The following is a 16,580-nucleotide window of genomic DNA, read 5'->3' as shown; positions in this document are numbered from 1 at the left end:
TTTTATACAATTGCGGTTTTGTTTTGCATATGTTCACTGAAATATAATTTTTAAATAGTTAAAATTATATATCACATTTTAAATACTGAGAAATTACTATTAAAGAAAATATGTTAAAGAATTTAACAATAAGAGGAGAATGGACTACATGAAGATTATTATTTTTTACTTCATGGTGTTTTGATTGGCGCTCATATCCATCCACACAGCCACCAGTCAGAGAGAATATGCCTCAAGATCAGTCCTTTCCTGTGCTCCGTGATCTATCTGTCAATCTATCTGTCTGTTCTGTTACAGAAGCATAGCAAGAATGAAATGAGAATGTGAGTAATGCCACATTAACACATGAGAGAAGATCCACGGCACTAGTCATTTCTAATGAGACCATAATCCTGCTTCAAATGCTGCCTATGTGCTAATCTCCCCATCAGATTACCAGGACGTGAACCAACCAATCCGGCCGGCCTGTGTGCATGCCTGTGTGTGTGTGTGTGTGTGTGTGTGCATGTGAGTGTGTCTCTGTGTGAGCACTATCTAAAATGGAGGATGGGATAGCAGATGCAGCATCAATATAGAAATCCTAAATCTGTCCCCCCGCCCCTCCCGTGCATGGACAGAAACATACACATAAACGCACACAGGATCTGTACAGGCACATGCATACACAGGCATGTGATATTTCATACAAAAGGATACAGCTTTCCTACCATGAAATGATGTTGCCAGAACTGAAAGAATAAACATGTTTGGTTTCCCTTTTCAATAACCTGCAAGAGGGATGACAAAACCCCACTGTTTTACACACATCGAAACGACCGCATTGTCTTGGTCACACTATTCACAGATTCAAAACTCATCTACATTGTCCACGGTGTAAATACAAACATAGTATTTCCGTGTGTTTCCACTCTGACAATAATTCATTATTATTCATGTGAGCAGAGCTCAACTTCTGTCCTTTAAGTCCCAGATATGGCACGTCTGTGTTTTAGCTCTAAAATCCTAGCACTGTCTTTTGCCTGCGAGGCCCCTCCAAATGTCTCTTTGATTTCACAAGATCATTCTCCATACAATGCTGGGGTGTATATGAGTGTGTGTGGGGATGTGTGGTGTTTGAGGGTGTGTGTATGCGTGTGTCATAGTGTGTGCGCGTGATATGCTGTGTGTTCAAGTGTGTGTGCTTGTGTGTCTCCTATGGATGTAACCCCTGGTGACAGCCGAAGGGAACACAGTCAGGCTCTATATGACATTCAGCTTCTCAGAAAATAACATTGAATCAGATGGCCTGGGCTGAGGAGGTAGACAGTTGCTGTGGCTCCTGAAGGAAACTGCACCACAGATGACATTAACTTCTTCTGCATCCAAATGATATCATTATGCACAACAAGACAGGGATTTTTCATGCAAATTACTAAGGTTCTGTGTTCAGCCATAACAGATTTGGCATGACAGACCCAACCACCATCAACCCAACCACACATCATGGGCTACCACCAATCACTCAGATAAAGTAAGGTTATTAACTACTTGAATTAGGATCTAATTATATTTTCCCCAAATTCCCTTAAATTAATAAAGATATTAATTGATTTTGTGCAAATCATCAACATTAATATTTTTTGTGTTTTGCCAACAATTTTCGTATTTTATTTCAGTGCCTGTCCAACAAAAAATGAAAGAAGCCGCTGTCTCTCTCTTGGCATAGAGTATGAATCTTCATGCTTGTAGAAGCCTATGGCTGTGGCTAACAGCTCTTCAATTATACATCCCTAAAATATATGCTATACTCTTGATAAAAAACTATAGGGACGGAAAAATTACAGCCCAATTCCACCACCCTTGTGCAGTCAAAAAGGGGTCAGTTAATATTTACAGAGATTTTAACAAAATCTAAAACAACACCAAGGTTTAAGGATAGGAGCACAGATATCCGGATAAAGTGGAGGCTAAATTAAAGCGTTTGTGTGCTGCGGAGCGGGATATGGCAGCAGGCCGTTTCCCGAGATCCGCTGATTGCCTTGGATGATGGAGCAGGGAGGGGTCAGGGGTCAGGGGTCAGGTCCTGCATTGTGAAATGACCCTTCCACTGTGGGGCTCCGACATATTTACATACATTTATCAGAAACCTCCTCTTCGGCAACGTCGCATGATAGGCTTCCCCCTGCAAGCGTGTGTGTGTGTGTGTGCGTGCAAGCATGCATGTTTGCGTATGTGTGTTCATGCATGGATGCATGGATGTGCGTGTGTGTGTGTGTGTGCAGGACAGAGAGGGTCTCCCCTCCCCCCACCCCTTTTGCCTGTGTAATCCCTGCCAGCTGGCCCTGCTAGCTAATCCCTCACACAGATCAGCTGGGCCTCACATCCAGGACGGGACAGGGACAGGGGCAGATAGGGGCGGGACGCTGTGTGCGAGTGTGTGTGTGTGTGTGTATGCATGTGTGTGTGTGTGTGAGAGAGGTGGGGGTGGTGTCGACCAGAGAGCATAAATTGAAGCCTGTGCCTTAGTTTCGCGCAGTGTGTCTGTGTGTGAGCGTGTTGCCTGTTCCTTCGTCCTCCCTCTCCCTGGATCCTCACATATATATACCTCTTGGCTTATATATGTACATTTACATTTTTTTCCGCTTGAATTTGAGCAGATATTAACGGATTTTTGGGGGGGTGGTGGGATTTGGGTCGAAATCTGGTGATTTTGGGGGGTAACGACTGACACCCATTCAGCCGTCTCCCTGCTCTCCTCTCTCCCTTGTCCTCTCTGACTGCATGCGTGCGTGGTACCTGCCTGCCTCCCAAACCCTCAGCATCCCTCCGCACCCCTCTCCCCTCTCTGTCCCCTGCATCCCTGCTCTCCCCCCCAGAGGAACACCAGAGGAAGGACAAGAAAACAACAACAACTACAACAAGAAGACAGAGGATACAGGGGAAATACTCATCCATTTGTTCTTCTTTCTATAGGATCTTCTCTTACCTCAGCAGTATTCCTTCCTGTTCTAGTATTCTAGAAGCGATGGGAACCAATCACAGTGGTCCAGATTTAAAAGGAGAGGAATGTATATAACCTTTGAACGGATTATTAGGCATATTTATACAGGCGCTGATTTTATGCTTATTTTGGTATATATATATTTTGACTCATTTACCTACTCATTTGTTTACTTATTGTTAGAATGTATGTACGTCATTTCACACGTGGACAGAGCCTTTAAATCGATCTGTTTCTCTGATTGTACATGGCTTTAAGACCTATAGATACGTGCTTGCGCAGAAACAGAGCAACGAGAGTGAGAGAGAGAGAGAGAGAGAGGGAGCAAGAGAGCGCAAGGGAGGGAGAGGATAGAGGGAAAGAGGGATGGAGAGGAAGAGATAGCGACACAGCTGTAATGGAAAAAAAAAAGCTGTGTCCTGGCTAAATGTATAGAAACACTACAACATGGACGACACTGAAGAGGTCCCAGTGGAAGGAGACAGCTGTGCATCTCTTTCAGAGATCATGTCCACCTTCTTTGTTTTGCTACGAGGGAGGAGGTCTGCAGGAATGATATAGCAAGCAGGTGCCAGTGCTGCTCTCTTTATGGTGCAACAAAGGTAGCTTTCTCACTCACTCACTATGTCTCTCGCTCTCTCTCTCTTTATGTTGCTGGTGCTTTTTTAGGATGGGTTGTTGCATGTGTAAATGTGATTGGCTGACCAATGTGAATGTTTACGTTACAGTGACTGGTATGTGTTGCTCTCTTGTCTTGTTCTGTGTGTTGCTGTAAAGGCTTGTGCACACACATGCACGCGCTCACACAACACAGATCACGGTGCAGACTGCAGACCAGGCAAAGTCAGTCATTATATCTTTGCATGTATGTTTTGCGTAAGGGTGTATGTCCATGTTCCCTTCTAGAACGCTTACGCATGTTTGCGTAGGATTAGCATGTAATGGGATTCAACTGGCGAAGGACCGAATAAACCCGGAGGAAGAGGACAGGTGAGGAGAGAGGGATGAGAAAGTCAAACCAGTGGACATGTGCGGATGGACTAAAAAAAGGCCAGGATTGGAGTTGATAGGATAAATCAGGACTTATGTGGTAATCGCACTTCCATGAAGGGGCGCAATGCAGTCTGTAGCATTGAGAAGACAGAGAAGCAGAAAGGGAGAGACGTGGAAAGAAAAAGCAAGGTGCAGAAAGCGGAAACAAGTGAAAGTGACGTTGAGAAAACAGGGTGACTGATAAGAGACAGACAGAAAGATGAGAGGGAAGGGTTGGAACTTGGGTTTGAGCTCTTTGTGTTCACAGTGGACCTTGATTTAATTTCAATACAATTAAGGCACGCGGTGAATGCCAAGAGAGGAGCCACAGTCATCACTCACCTGAGAGACTGAAGAGATAGAAACTCTGAGACCCAGACCAGGGGCAAGGATCAAAAGTACCAAACACACAGAGAGAGAGAGAGAGAGAGAGAGAGAGAGAGAGAGAGAGAGAGAGAGAGAGAGAGAGAGAGAGAGAGAGAGAGAGAGAGAGAGAGAGAGAGATAGATAGATAGATAGATAGATAGATAGATAGAGGGAAGGGGGAAGGGAGGGAGAAAGAGAGAGCGGGATTCTAGGACATACCTTACCCAGAGAAATATGTTCCAGTGAATCATAAGGGAACAACGTGGCCAAACAAACACTAGGACCAGGCCAGCGAGAACAGTAGTGGAAGGGCCAAACAGACAGTAGGCTAGCAGAGTGGTGGATTTTGGAGGGCCAAACGGACAGAGGGATGACACCAGGTGAAGCTGCATGGCCATGTGGTGAAAGGTTCACATCTACGCATGTTTACGCATGAGCGTGCACCTTCCCCTCTGAGAGAGAAAGAGAGAGAGGCAGAGAGAGAGAGATAGAGAGAGAGAGAGAGAGAGAGAGAGAGAGAGAGAGAGAGAGAGAGAGAGAGAGAGAGAGAGAGAGAGAGAGAGAGAGAGAGAGAGAGAGAGAGAGAACAATCCTTATATCAGAATCAGAATGAGTTATATAAGGCATATATAACCTACTGCTCTGCTGTAATTTCCCCTGTAATTTCAGCATGGCTTTAAACTAAACATAGGCCTATATATCTATAAAGGCTTAAATCAAGGCCTGCTAGGTACAAATGCATGCTTTAATTTATGAATATATATATATATATATATATATATATATATGAAATGCAACACAATCCTGTCCATTGTAGTGTAAGAGTGTATTGCATACTCTCCTTCCTTTTTCATTGCTATTTCCGTGCAACACATATGACCTTGTTTACATCTTGCTTATTGTACTGAGATGTTTATTATTTCAGTCTCTGTTTTTGTTTATTTGACATATCTTCAATAAAGCATCATAATCAAGAACAAGCTTTACCATTGTCATAATTGGCATTATAATTTCTATGATTTCCAGTCAATCTTAAGAGTTTGCATTAAATCTTCAAATGGTTCACAACATTTTGTGTGACAGAAGCAAAAGATGGCATAGCCTACCTATTTAAGAATAGTGTACAACATTTCAAATACAATCCTATTTTAAGATGAGTTATGCTATTTTCATTTAGTCAAAGCAAGATAATAAGAATGCTTAAATTGAGGATCCCACAACAAACTTAAAGTTCTCTTCAAAGATTTCTTATAATCCGACGTTTGAAACTTGAAACAGCAACATATCCAACAAAAATAGCCTTCGACCAAATAGGCTGGCAATGCCAGATTATTTTGATCATTATTAGGCTACATCTGATACAAACGAATAATCCCTTGTGCCTTTCTAAAATTGACTGGCCTGGACCAACCTTTAGAGGGCAAAAGGCCACACTCGTCGAAATCAATCGCGCACCCCGGCACGCGCCATATGCTGATAGAGGTCAGCAACGTTTACAGCTCCATGTTTGACCCGCACTTCATTATGCATTTTCCAAAACCCATCGAAAGGACAAAAAGACTAACAGACAACATGTCACTGCCTAGCGTGACCCCCGCAATGGTGCAGTCAACGAAAGACATGACAGAATTTAAGCGCATTAATCATTATGACAGTTGACTCAATTAGGGATATGAGACGTTGAAATTAACGCAAAGATATAGACTATATTTCAGTGTTAACTGTTTAATCCTTTAACAGGATATTTTGGCCTCAGACATAGACACAGATTTCGCTTTGGAGTGAAAATTCAGGGACGTTATCAATGAAGGAATAGGGCATAATCTACCGTCAAGCTATTCTGAAGATAGGGATGTTAAAAACGAGTTCCATGGTGGAAAGAACTCCTGTATCTTTCTGAATCATCTTCTAAATATAGGCTATACATTTGAGATGCGAGATAGGCTACATTTAGTCTAAAGGTAATCATTTTAATGTAGGCTTTTTAAAAACATCCTATTTTGATGTACCCGAGGCCAAGGTTTGATTTCGGTACAACAATTAAAATGAAAATAGGACAAATACAATTCAGTGGATAAAGGTTTTGACTGATTTAAAATGTGTAGGCCTACATATTGGAAATTGATGTGCGATAGGTCAGGCCTTCGTCTAACATTCGCGCCTACGGGCTATCCTAACGGTTAATTTTACCTCAAATTCTATTTTATTTTAAACATCAGAGACGGGATCCTTTTGAAAATAAAATGTGTGAAATGCCCACGTAGAAAAAACTAATTTGGACATGGCATAGCGTAGCAAATGGAAATTGAAGACTGTTTTACGATAAGGGACACGTCTGTCAGCGAAAAGGTCTGCGCGCCCCATCTGAGCCTTAAACAGCATTATGATTTGTTAAACAAGTATTATAGGCAAGGGCCAAACAGACAACACTCACCAAATGAGTTTTGTATTTCATGTATTTTGTATTTGGTGTTTCAATATAATTTCCACAGTATAGGCAAAGGTGTAATCGAGGTCCAGTCTAATAGGATTGACTTGAAAACCATCTTGCTAGGGTTAAGGTGATTTTTTTCGCATAGCCTTGTCATTGAGTCGTCATTTCCACCTATTATGAACATGGAACAAGGATGCACAAATTCCAAAGGAAACCAATTCTCATAGCCTAAGCCATTTCTTATAAGCAATATTAATAATGTTTGAGCTAATTTGACTAAAACCTTGGAGGCCTAATTTTTCCACCAATGTTATGACATGCACTCACAAAACATTTTCGACAGTGAAGATAGCTTTCAAGCTACCACGTACGCCGCGTTTACGCTCCCTGATAGGGTGACCTCTCCTCATCCACACTCCCTATGGTCCCATTTCATTTTTTTCGTCGTTTCATTGGTTCAATTTCCAGCCCTTTCACGGCTTCTCATTTGCATCCCACAAGAGGCTCAAATCCCCAGAGTTGCAGATCAGGGTCACTGGAGAGACCCTCGGGCTGCCACTTCTACGCACCCCCCATAGCAAGACACGTGCCGCCCCCCTCCCTCTCCCTCCTTTTTATTGTTTCCCTCCCCCTCCTCATCACCGGAGTGCATTAATATCCTGAGCCCCTGATGATAAAGGTTCACTCAGTTTGTTTCCACTAAAGTAACCTACTAGGAAAATGAATAGGTCTATCAAGAGGACTCGCATAGACATTCAAAGTTGTTAATAAAACATATTAATTTGGCAGTAAACCGTTTCTGAAAAAAGTTTGCCAGAATAGTTGACAGTCAGGCAACCTGACATTTTAACAGATGTAGGCTTTTCCAATTGTGGGGCATGGTGGGGGCTTCCAAAATAGCTTTTAAACTAAGTTTACTAAAAATAAAAACAATTCTGAACTCATTGATATTGAGCTCTGTACTCAACTAGTCCTGATGAATATATATCTTCTACCTATCTTTACCGCCAGGCCAGATTAATGGAACCTTCTCTCGTGTGCACAATGTGGACTCAAATAAATTATATTTTGTCGCCGCCTTGTGGCCGTATTGTTGTCCCCTCCTGTATCCGCCATTTTCTTCATAATTCGTCTTCCAATACATAATGAACATGCACAACCAGCGTATTTAGGATCCCAAACAGCTCGGAATTAATATTGGAACAGTTGCGACCATACAAACCAAGCAGCCATTACTAATTTCATACATGTCGTATTCACGGTTGCATTGATAACACATTCTCATGCGTATTTTGTAGATCACAGGGATGACACTTTTGCTCCGCAAGGTGGCGGTGGAATCTAGTGAGTTTACGGACAGCACTCAGCAGAATGTATTCGCTTGCCGGCAGACAACTAATAATCGATTAGCAACTCGATCCCTAAAGCTTTTTTCATATCCAACTGGTTGACTCAATATTTAGCCTACGTCAACTTGACAAACCAAACGAGTTTCACAACTAGTTGACAGCTTCAGATTAGATTTGATATAACAAGGATGGATCACAAATATAGGCATCACAAATATTTAAACAAGGAACACAAAGTAGGAACGCATGGTACATATTTATGGTAGCGCTAAAACAATGGAAAACGTAGGCCTATGAGCCTGACGGACATGTTCACATTCTTAGTTATCAAGAAGGAGGAAACCATCCCAAGCTCAGCTTAGTGGAGCGTCTTTATTCTGCCACAGAGATAAGCGAGTAGTTTTGGAATAGGACAATTTTTTTTCCCCACCAACATTGACATTCCGCTATAGTGGAGGTGATGGTATGGTTCAGGAACCTGTGTGAATGGGTTGTGAGTGGGGGGGCGGGGGAATAAGGTTAGTGGTGCAAGGATTGGGCGTCTGTGAGAATTAAGTGGAGGGGGAAGGTTTACAAGGTAAGAAAACATTCATTCAGATACCCTTCGAAAAGTAACAGTGAGAGAAAGGGATGTGCACACATCCACGGTGCCTGCAGTAAAACAAGGGGAATGCACACAAGTTCTGCTGAGTATACCACATTTATTACTTTGAACTGATTAAGAGAAAGAGTGAGGGCAAGGCCACTCGCATTTTGCGGTTTTAGGAAAGCGGAGGGAAGGAAGGAAAAACAACAAAAAATTAAACAAGGAAGAAAGAGAAAAGCAGCCCACAGCAACAATGAACTTGTCCAAGAGAGAAACAGTCTGTAAAATAAGTTCAGCAGACTGCAAACAGGGCCCAATTACACTATAAAATTATACAATGAATGACCACGGCCTAACTTAACTTATTTTTTTGCTTTCGACTTCCTTCCCCCTCCAGTCTCCCTACCCCTGCCCCTTTTCTCTACATGCTCTGCCCAACGCAAACAACTGAATACAGGGCCATCCTGAACATTAGCTTCAGTTCTCTCTTCATAACAAAAGATGGGAGTCATAAGAAACAAACTCTTGTAGAGGTGGTGACGAAAAGACCCACGACGAACATCCGCTGCGCTGGATGACTGGATCTCCCATGGTGGGGTGGAGCTAGTTACAAAGAAATGAGACAGACTGATCCCCATCTCCACAATAGGGAAACTAGAAGTAGTAGTCGTTGTTGTCATCAACACAAAAAAAAAAAATCACCACATTTTTGTGAAAATTACAGAGTTGCTCCTGAACTGTGAAAAAAAAAAAAAAAAAGAGGATAATCATAAAAAAGAATGGAAACAGAACATACAAGGAGAAAGCATACGCAGTGGAGTGGGCAGGAGCGGGGCGGCAAAAAAAAGGATTCACCTAAGGATGCTATGCATTTAGTTGTAGTCCTATGAATAATGGTTTTCTTTTTCTTTTACTACAAGTTCGAAGTAAGTCTTTAAAGTCAAAAGAAATCAAGAAAGTCTTCATTTAGTTTCTCTTTTTTTTGTCCTTGGTTAATTTCCTCCCGTAAGATATCTGAGATCTGCTTGTGACGGGCAGGAGAGGGAGGGGAGGGGGGGCATTGCAGTCTTTTGCCCACAGTACCGACTGTTACTTGACACGTCCTTGGCGCTCCTGAAGGATGAAAAGAAAGCAAACAAAAATAATGAATTGAGTGGAAATGTGCATTGTAATATTACACATATTAGACACTTGTGGTGGGTTCATACATTCACACCACAGGCTTTTAAGTCATTCACAATTTTGAGAGTACAAGTACACTAGCAAATTAGCCTACAAATAAATACACATACTATGGACGGGTGGAGATGGGTTTTTAAGGAGTTACCTGAAGTCGGTAATGACTCCTGTTGCTGGGGTTACTGGAGTAAGGATCGCTCCCCTGGACTTCCACCTGCACACACAAAACCACCAAGGTTGTTTTTTTTGTTTTATTTTTTAAGCTGAAAATAGGCACTTCAAAACAGCAAAAATTAATAATTCTACATTCTGCCTGGTTGGAAAGGTCTGGCTGAAGTTAAACCGAGAAAGGGTTTAAATTTCTCTTGACCACACTTAACCTAAAACTGATGTATTCATCTCGTGCTTTTTATAGTAAGTACTGGGTCTTAATGCTGTCTTGCACAGCTTCAGCACATCTATGCTCTATACTTAGAACAAATGAGTATTTATGACATGGGACACCTCGCTTTCCTAATATACTTTGTCAGTTACTAAAATACTCAATTACATAAACGACCAACATTCCTGGCCAGGATCAATGAGTCAGTCCCTGGGTCAGAAATCTATGACACACTTTGACAATACACAAACTAAAAGCTAATGAGTTAAGAGAGAATGAGAACTTGATTGAGAGGTAAACCAAAACTTTCCCAGTTTAAACATAGTAAGGCAGTGATGCATGTTGATAATGAAGAGCAGGCTTAACTACCGCTCCAGTCCCTGGTAACAAACAGATTTCTTGCTAACATAAATAATGCAGACTATTCACACAATTAATTCACACAATGAATTAACAATGAGTCGTTTTTGATGGATGGGAACACATTTCATGAGTGGAAAACTGTAATCATGCTTTTCAAAAGACAAACCTGCCCACATACACAGGCAAAAACCAAAACAAGAACAAACCTTGTAGCTTCCTGCATAGACCCAAAAATGTTAAATGAAAGCCATCAGGCAAGTGAATGGCCCTTCTCAAATAGCACCCCCTCTCATTGTGAAGAAGCCTACACTGCTAATGACTCAAAAACAAGTGCTGGACAGTGCTTAGACACCGTTTGCTTGCATTGCGTTGAATAGGAAGCTCCAAAAAGGAAAAAACAAAAACTACTAATGAAAAACCCTTTCAACAGACAATGAGTGAGTGCTGTTTACTCATCACTGATGTTTAATGAAGGAGTAGCTGTTTCCCCCACAAGACAATGAGTGGGTGGACCTCATCGCATGACACAAAACTGAAAATACGCACAGGCAGAAACACCAGTACACCACAATTCTGGTCAAGGATAGAGAAAATCTGTCCTGAATGTAAAAATATATATATATCTGAAGAATAGCAACAATTGTGTCCTTGTGGATCAGACTACTGCTAACATTTGACAACCAGTTTCTCTGAATAATTTCAATCGACTTGGCTGCTCTGAAAAAAAAACTAGACTGCAGTGTTTTAGTTCAGTTTCATTGAGCATCAAAAGGTAGCTATCGATACTAGAGACAGTTATAGTTACATGGTAGGGTGATATTTATATACCTGCATGTTGGTCAACTGAACAGCTGAAAGCACAAGCCACAATTAATTTGACCGTAAACACAAACTTTCCAAGCATCATAATTGTCCTCCCTTGTCAATGAAGTGTACCTGTTCACTCGTGCATTAGTAAAAAAAAAAAAAAAAAAAAAAAAAGCTAAGGATAGGAATAGGCATGGGCTCTTCACTATTCCTGTGCTTTAAAATCCTTGTGGGGGAGTGGACAAGTGTGCACCTGACAGACTGGGTGGAATTGGGCACTGCACTCTGCATTCTGTTCTTTGAGAGCTCCAAACCATTAATACACATGGTTTATACGTTTCCCTGACAAAACACTTACAATTTTCACAGAATGTATAATCATTTTCATCATCCCTGGTGAAAGTCCGGGGTTGGCTAATCAAAAAACAAAACAAGCGCCGATCCGTTTAGACATTTACCTTTTTCACACTCTCCTCCTCCTCCTGACGCTTCTCATAGTGGGAGAAGTCGTCGAAGATGGAGGTGGTGTGCTTGTACCCGGCAATGATCTTCAGCACCTGTCTGGCCTTGTCCAGGGGCACCTCCTGGGTGTCTCGGGAGTTGGTGACTGGCTTGTTCTCGTTGTTCTCCAGTCGGATGTGCCTCAGCTGGCTGTTGGGAACGTCCTTAACGAAAATCCAACGCACATCAAACCGGCCCTTCCACTTGTCCTGTGACCAAACCCCTGCGCACGTGTTGTAGTCCACCGGCGAGCGCATTTCCGCCACGCCGCAGAAGTGGCCACTACCGTTAACGCTGAAGAGCAGGTAGAGGGGGCCCTTGGCGCCCAGCGAGCGGTAGGCAGCGTCCAGACGCTTGTTGCCGTGCTCCGTGCTGCACCAGATGTTGTACTTGATGGAGCGGTGAATGTCGTCCTCGGAGTAGCTCTTGATGATGAACACACGCCCCTGCTTAGGGTTCCAGTCAAAGTCCTTGGGGTTGTAGTTGTTGACCAGGCGCAGCTTCTCCAGGACAGGATGAGGCTCCGAGGGCACCACCACCCCACCTCCTACTCCAGAGTTGGGAGGCGACTGCCCCATCCCACCCCCTGCATCCCCAAACCCGTTGGGACGGTTCCGAGGAGGAACCCATCGAGAGGGTTGGGAGGGCTGAGAAGGAGGTGGACCCTGCGAGATAGGCTGCATAGGAACCCCCATCACCGGCTGCCCATTAGGAGGTAGCTGGTGCTGCCCCATGTGGGTGGGGGGGGGACCAACCAACTGTCCGTTGCTTAGGGGCAGTTGTGGGGTCCCTCCAGGGGTGGAGCCAGGCTGGGGGGAGGCCTGGTGGGGTGGCTGGCCGTTGGTGGGGAGGGGAACCTGCTGGGGGGTGGAAGCTTTAGGCAGGGTCCCCTTATTATCCCAAGTGCCGATGTCCATGTTGTGTTTGATAGGGGGAGGTGGCAGGTTGGTCCCAGCCATGCCTCCCTTGGTTTTCAGCTTGGGCTGCGGCTTGGCCGGCTTGCTAGCAATGTCCGCCCAGGAGGCGGCCTTCGCGGGGGCGATGGACACAGGGGGCATGCTGGGGGCTCCAGTGACCTGGCTGAGGGGCCCCCCTCCAGGGAGACCTGAGCCCACCACCTTGGGGGCCATATCCCCACCACCACCACCAATCTTAAGCCCAGCCATGCCCTGGTCCAGGCTGTTCATGCCAGGGGCCTTGTTGAGGGGCTCATTGGCAGCGAAGGGTGACTGTCCGTCGATCATGGCACCCCCTAGTGAGCTGGGGGCGTAGGCATAGTTGGAGCTGTAGCCAGAGCTCTGTGTGGACTGTCCCTGAGAGCTGCTGCTCCCCCAGGCAGAAAAGTCGATGCCACTGGGGAAGAAATTGAAACCGTGCTGTCCCAGGAAAGGGTTGTTTCCCAGGGGGCCAGGCTGGCCAAACATGGCGTCCGGGAGGAAGTGGTGCTCCCCATTGCTCAGTTGTCCATAGGACGCCAGGTAAGGAATGGGAGGGTCTCCACCAGTGGACCATGCTGCCTCGTTGAGGGAGTAGGAGAAGCCAATGGAGGGGCTGTAGTAGCTGGGCATGTAGGAATCCGACATGGCCGTATAGGCATTGCTCTGGAGAAAGATGCGGGAAGCAGGATGGAAACATTGGTTCAGATAGTTTGGAAAAAGCAGGGTTTATATCAAATGTATAAATTACTTTAGAATGGATTAAGACATTTTATTAACTGAATGATCAAGTCTGGGAGCCTGAATCAGATTTGGATGATCAATGGAAAGTAATTTACAGTATACGAGTCATGAACTGTAAAGGCGTGATCGGATGGTTTTCGTAATGGATTATGCACCCAAAAAAGAGCAAATCACTTTTTAGGCCATCAGGTGGACTCACCTGTCTAGCCTGGGTGTTCAGGTAAGGCTCAAACTCATCATCATTCAAAGTATCCTTTTGGGTCACAGCTCCGTTTTGCACTGGAAGAGAAGAGGAGATGTGAGACACAAACACATCATGCTTAGAGACAAACAAATACTTGCATCTAATCATACATTAATCAGTTGCTGATTAATGTACTTATTAGCAGCTTAAATTAACATCCCCGGTACTTCAATTTTACTCAGAATGAGTAATTTACTTGCACAACAATCTGTTTCAAAAGCCATTCAGTAAATGCATTGTGCAGTTGGGCACTGGACCGTAATCTTTGTTGCTATGCTGCAGAAAACACCTAGATACATCTAAACAAACTAAAGTAATCAGTGTGACTGGTCTCTCAGCCATTATACATTTTGACCATATTGTTTATTTTAACTATACCGATAGACAGATGCAATTAGCCCCCTGTGGTATTAGCATGGGTGCAGCCAAGTTGTCAGACGCGGAAAACATTTTACTTGTTGACATTCACAAATGTGAATTGAAATCGCAGGTTAACTGTAATGTGAACACGGTAGCACTTAACATTTTAGGGGGTGGTGGACTCAAACAATCATGCGAACTGTGAGACCGAAACACTAGTGGCCAGTTAGCTAGCCAACTTTGACCAGGGGCAGCATGTCGGAAGACGTGTCATTCGTCAGAAAAGCTAACACTTATTGCTACTCGCTAGCTAGCTAGCAATAAAACATGCGACGAGAGCGCGAAGAATGTTCTTGACTTCACCACCAGTTTTACGCTTAGCTGCTAACAGCAGAAGCGAAGCAAAATATCAACTACTTAGTCAGCTGCGCTACGAGAAAAGTTCAACAGACTCCTCTACTTAAAATTAACGCTAAAACTAAGTAACTTATTATATGACATGTGAATATACTCAATAAATAACCTAACACTATGGCTGGGAGTGGTATCCGTGATCATTTTTTGTAGGAAGGAAGGTAGCTTGGCTGACTAGCTGAAGATGGCTTTCCTGCTGACGGAGTTAGCCATCTGTAGCCTAATAGGCTAATAAAATGCCGAATATCCACGTGCAGCTACCATGTGAATAAACTAAGAGCAATTTACATAAGCAATAACTCCGTATATTTAAGAACTCCCACGCAAACGAGTTATGTAGCCAAAAAAATGCTTGAGTAACTGGCCTGCTGGACAGCTAGCTAGCAGCATGCTAACATTTCGCGTCGCACGAGCAGGGTCTCCGAACGCTAGTACCAGGCAGCACGTAAAAGATTCGTTCACTCAACCTTCTTAACTTAACATGTTCCTGTATCTTACCTTTATTTCCTTGGCCTTTCGGTCTCTGGATTGGGTCCAGGTGATTCATGAAGGTTTGATTTATGAGAAGAGAGGAAGGGAAAAATATATGAAGAAATGTATAGTCACCAGTCAGTCCTTTAGCAGGTGGTCAGGCCTACTGCACTAGCTACAGAGAGACACTGTCTTGGTGCTAACTCGCTATCCTTGCGTCTCGGTGGAAATTTGGCCTCGTAAATATTCAGAAAGTGCCTCTCTTTACCTGTTCAAGAAGGCTGCTGGCTGACATGTCTTTCTCCCTGGAGACTTTGTAATTTAATTCGTTTCTTATTCAAGCAACAGGGTGTGAGAAATGTCTATTTAATAGTTAGCCAAGTGCCCCTCTCTCTCTACAGAGCTTAGATTCTACACAATGGCGGGCTGCAGTTCCTTCGATCTCAACGCTGAGAGTCAATTCAACATGGCTGAGCGACCACAGCGAACCGACAGCATTTATTCATGAAGAACATGCGCCCCTCAATGGCACGGAGGAGTTTTTTTTTAACGTAGCCTACCTACTGTAACTCTAAATTAAATATATAAATAAACAACCCTACATGAACGCAAAATATGTATATTATGAATATATTATGAATATATTATGAATCAAACTAATTAACCGAATACTTAATATGCTCAATATAGTTGGTCAGCTAAATACAAATATTTTGTTGAAAAGTTGGATAACAAGGAAGACAAGAAAAGCATCAAAGCCCAGTAGCCTTGGGGTTTTCTACGTATTTAGCCAAATCAAACTTTTGTGGTCTTAATTATTCGATTGGTAGCACAAAATTGAACTGACTCCTGATATGATATGTCATGGAAAATAAGAGCGACTTTTGTAAGTGGCCTCTGCCCCCATGTCATTCCGTATCTCATCCAGGAGATGTCCTCCGTGTCGCGGGTTGCGTGGAAGGATGTAGATTGAAGTAGACAGCTAAAAACGTTTTTTAGTCTCTTGCTAAATAACTACGTCACATTATAAAGCCAACTCAACAAAGAATGCTGACAAAGAATCCCGTATACATCTGTTCTTGTTCGTCTCTAACATTTCTCTGAAATGTTAAGTGGGTAGTAGTATCCTTCCATCACTAAACCACATGGCAGCAGAGGAAACTGTCGTGTAGTCCTCTCACGCGAAGCGCTCTCTATACGTGGCCTTATCAAGGGAATTTGTTTGGTCCCAGTATTCACCACCATCCATTGTATCAGAACATTTCTCTCAAGTCACTGTGACATCTCTCTCTCTCTCTCTCTCTCTCTCTCTCTCTCTCTCTCTCTCTCTCTCTCTCTCTCTCTCTCTCTCTCTCCATCTTTCTCTCTCTCACACACAAACATGTTTATATAAATCACAGCCTCTTACTTATATTTACACACCCACAAAGACA

At 43.4% G+C, this 16,580-nt stretch overlaps 1 protein-coding gene across 1 annotated transcript; it reads right to left on the bottom strand.

Moving 5' to 3' along the window:
* Window positions 1–8,514: 8,514 nt before the first annotated feature.
* ythdf2 (YTH N6-methyladenosine RNA binding protein F2) lies at window positions 8,515–15,647 on the bottom strand. The gene is made up of 6 exons (XM_084677536.1): window positions 15,416–15,647; window positions 15,175–15,199; window positions 13,858–13,937; window positions 11,937–13,580; window positions 10,075–10,140; window positions 8,515–9,860 (listed from the first exon to the last, which is right to left on the bottom strand). The coding sequence occupies exons 1-6, from the start codon at window positions 15,440–15,442 to the stop codon at window positions 9,837–9,839; spliced, it is 1,866 nt and encodes a 621-aa protein (XP_084533662.1). The 5' UTR covers window positions 15,443–15,647; the 3' UTR covers window positions 8,515–9,836.
* Window positions 15,648–16,580: the final 933 nt, after the last annotated feature.

Source organism: Hypomesus nipponensis, chromosome 3 (genome assembly GCF_054491055.1).
Source record: "Hypomesus nipponensis isolate SF chromosome 3, ASM5449105v1, whole genome shotgun sequence".
Taxonomy (NCBI): domain Eukaryota; kingdom Metazoa; phylum Chordata; class Actinopteri; order Osmeriformes; family Osmeridae; genus Hypomesus; species Hypomesus nipponensis.
The sequence above is the reverse complement of the archived record's forward strand: the minus strand, read 5'-3'. Positions and strand labels throughout refer to the sequence as shown.

Excerpts from the sequence above, each read along its gene's own strand:
- ythdf2 (XM_084677536.1), bottom strand. The coding sequence starts at position 15,442 with ATGTCAGCCAGCAGCCTTCTTGAACAG. Across the intron at positions 13,938-15,174 it reads GAAAGGCCAAGGAAATAAAG|TGCAAAACGGAGCTGTGACC; the intron begins GTAAGATACAGG and ends CTTCTCTTCCAG. Across the intron at positions 13,581-13,857 it reads TGAACACCCAGGCTAGACAG|AGCAATGCCTATACGGCCAT; the intron begins GTGAGTCCACCT and ends ATCTTTCTCCAG.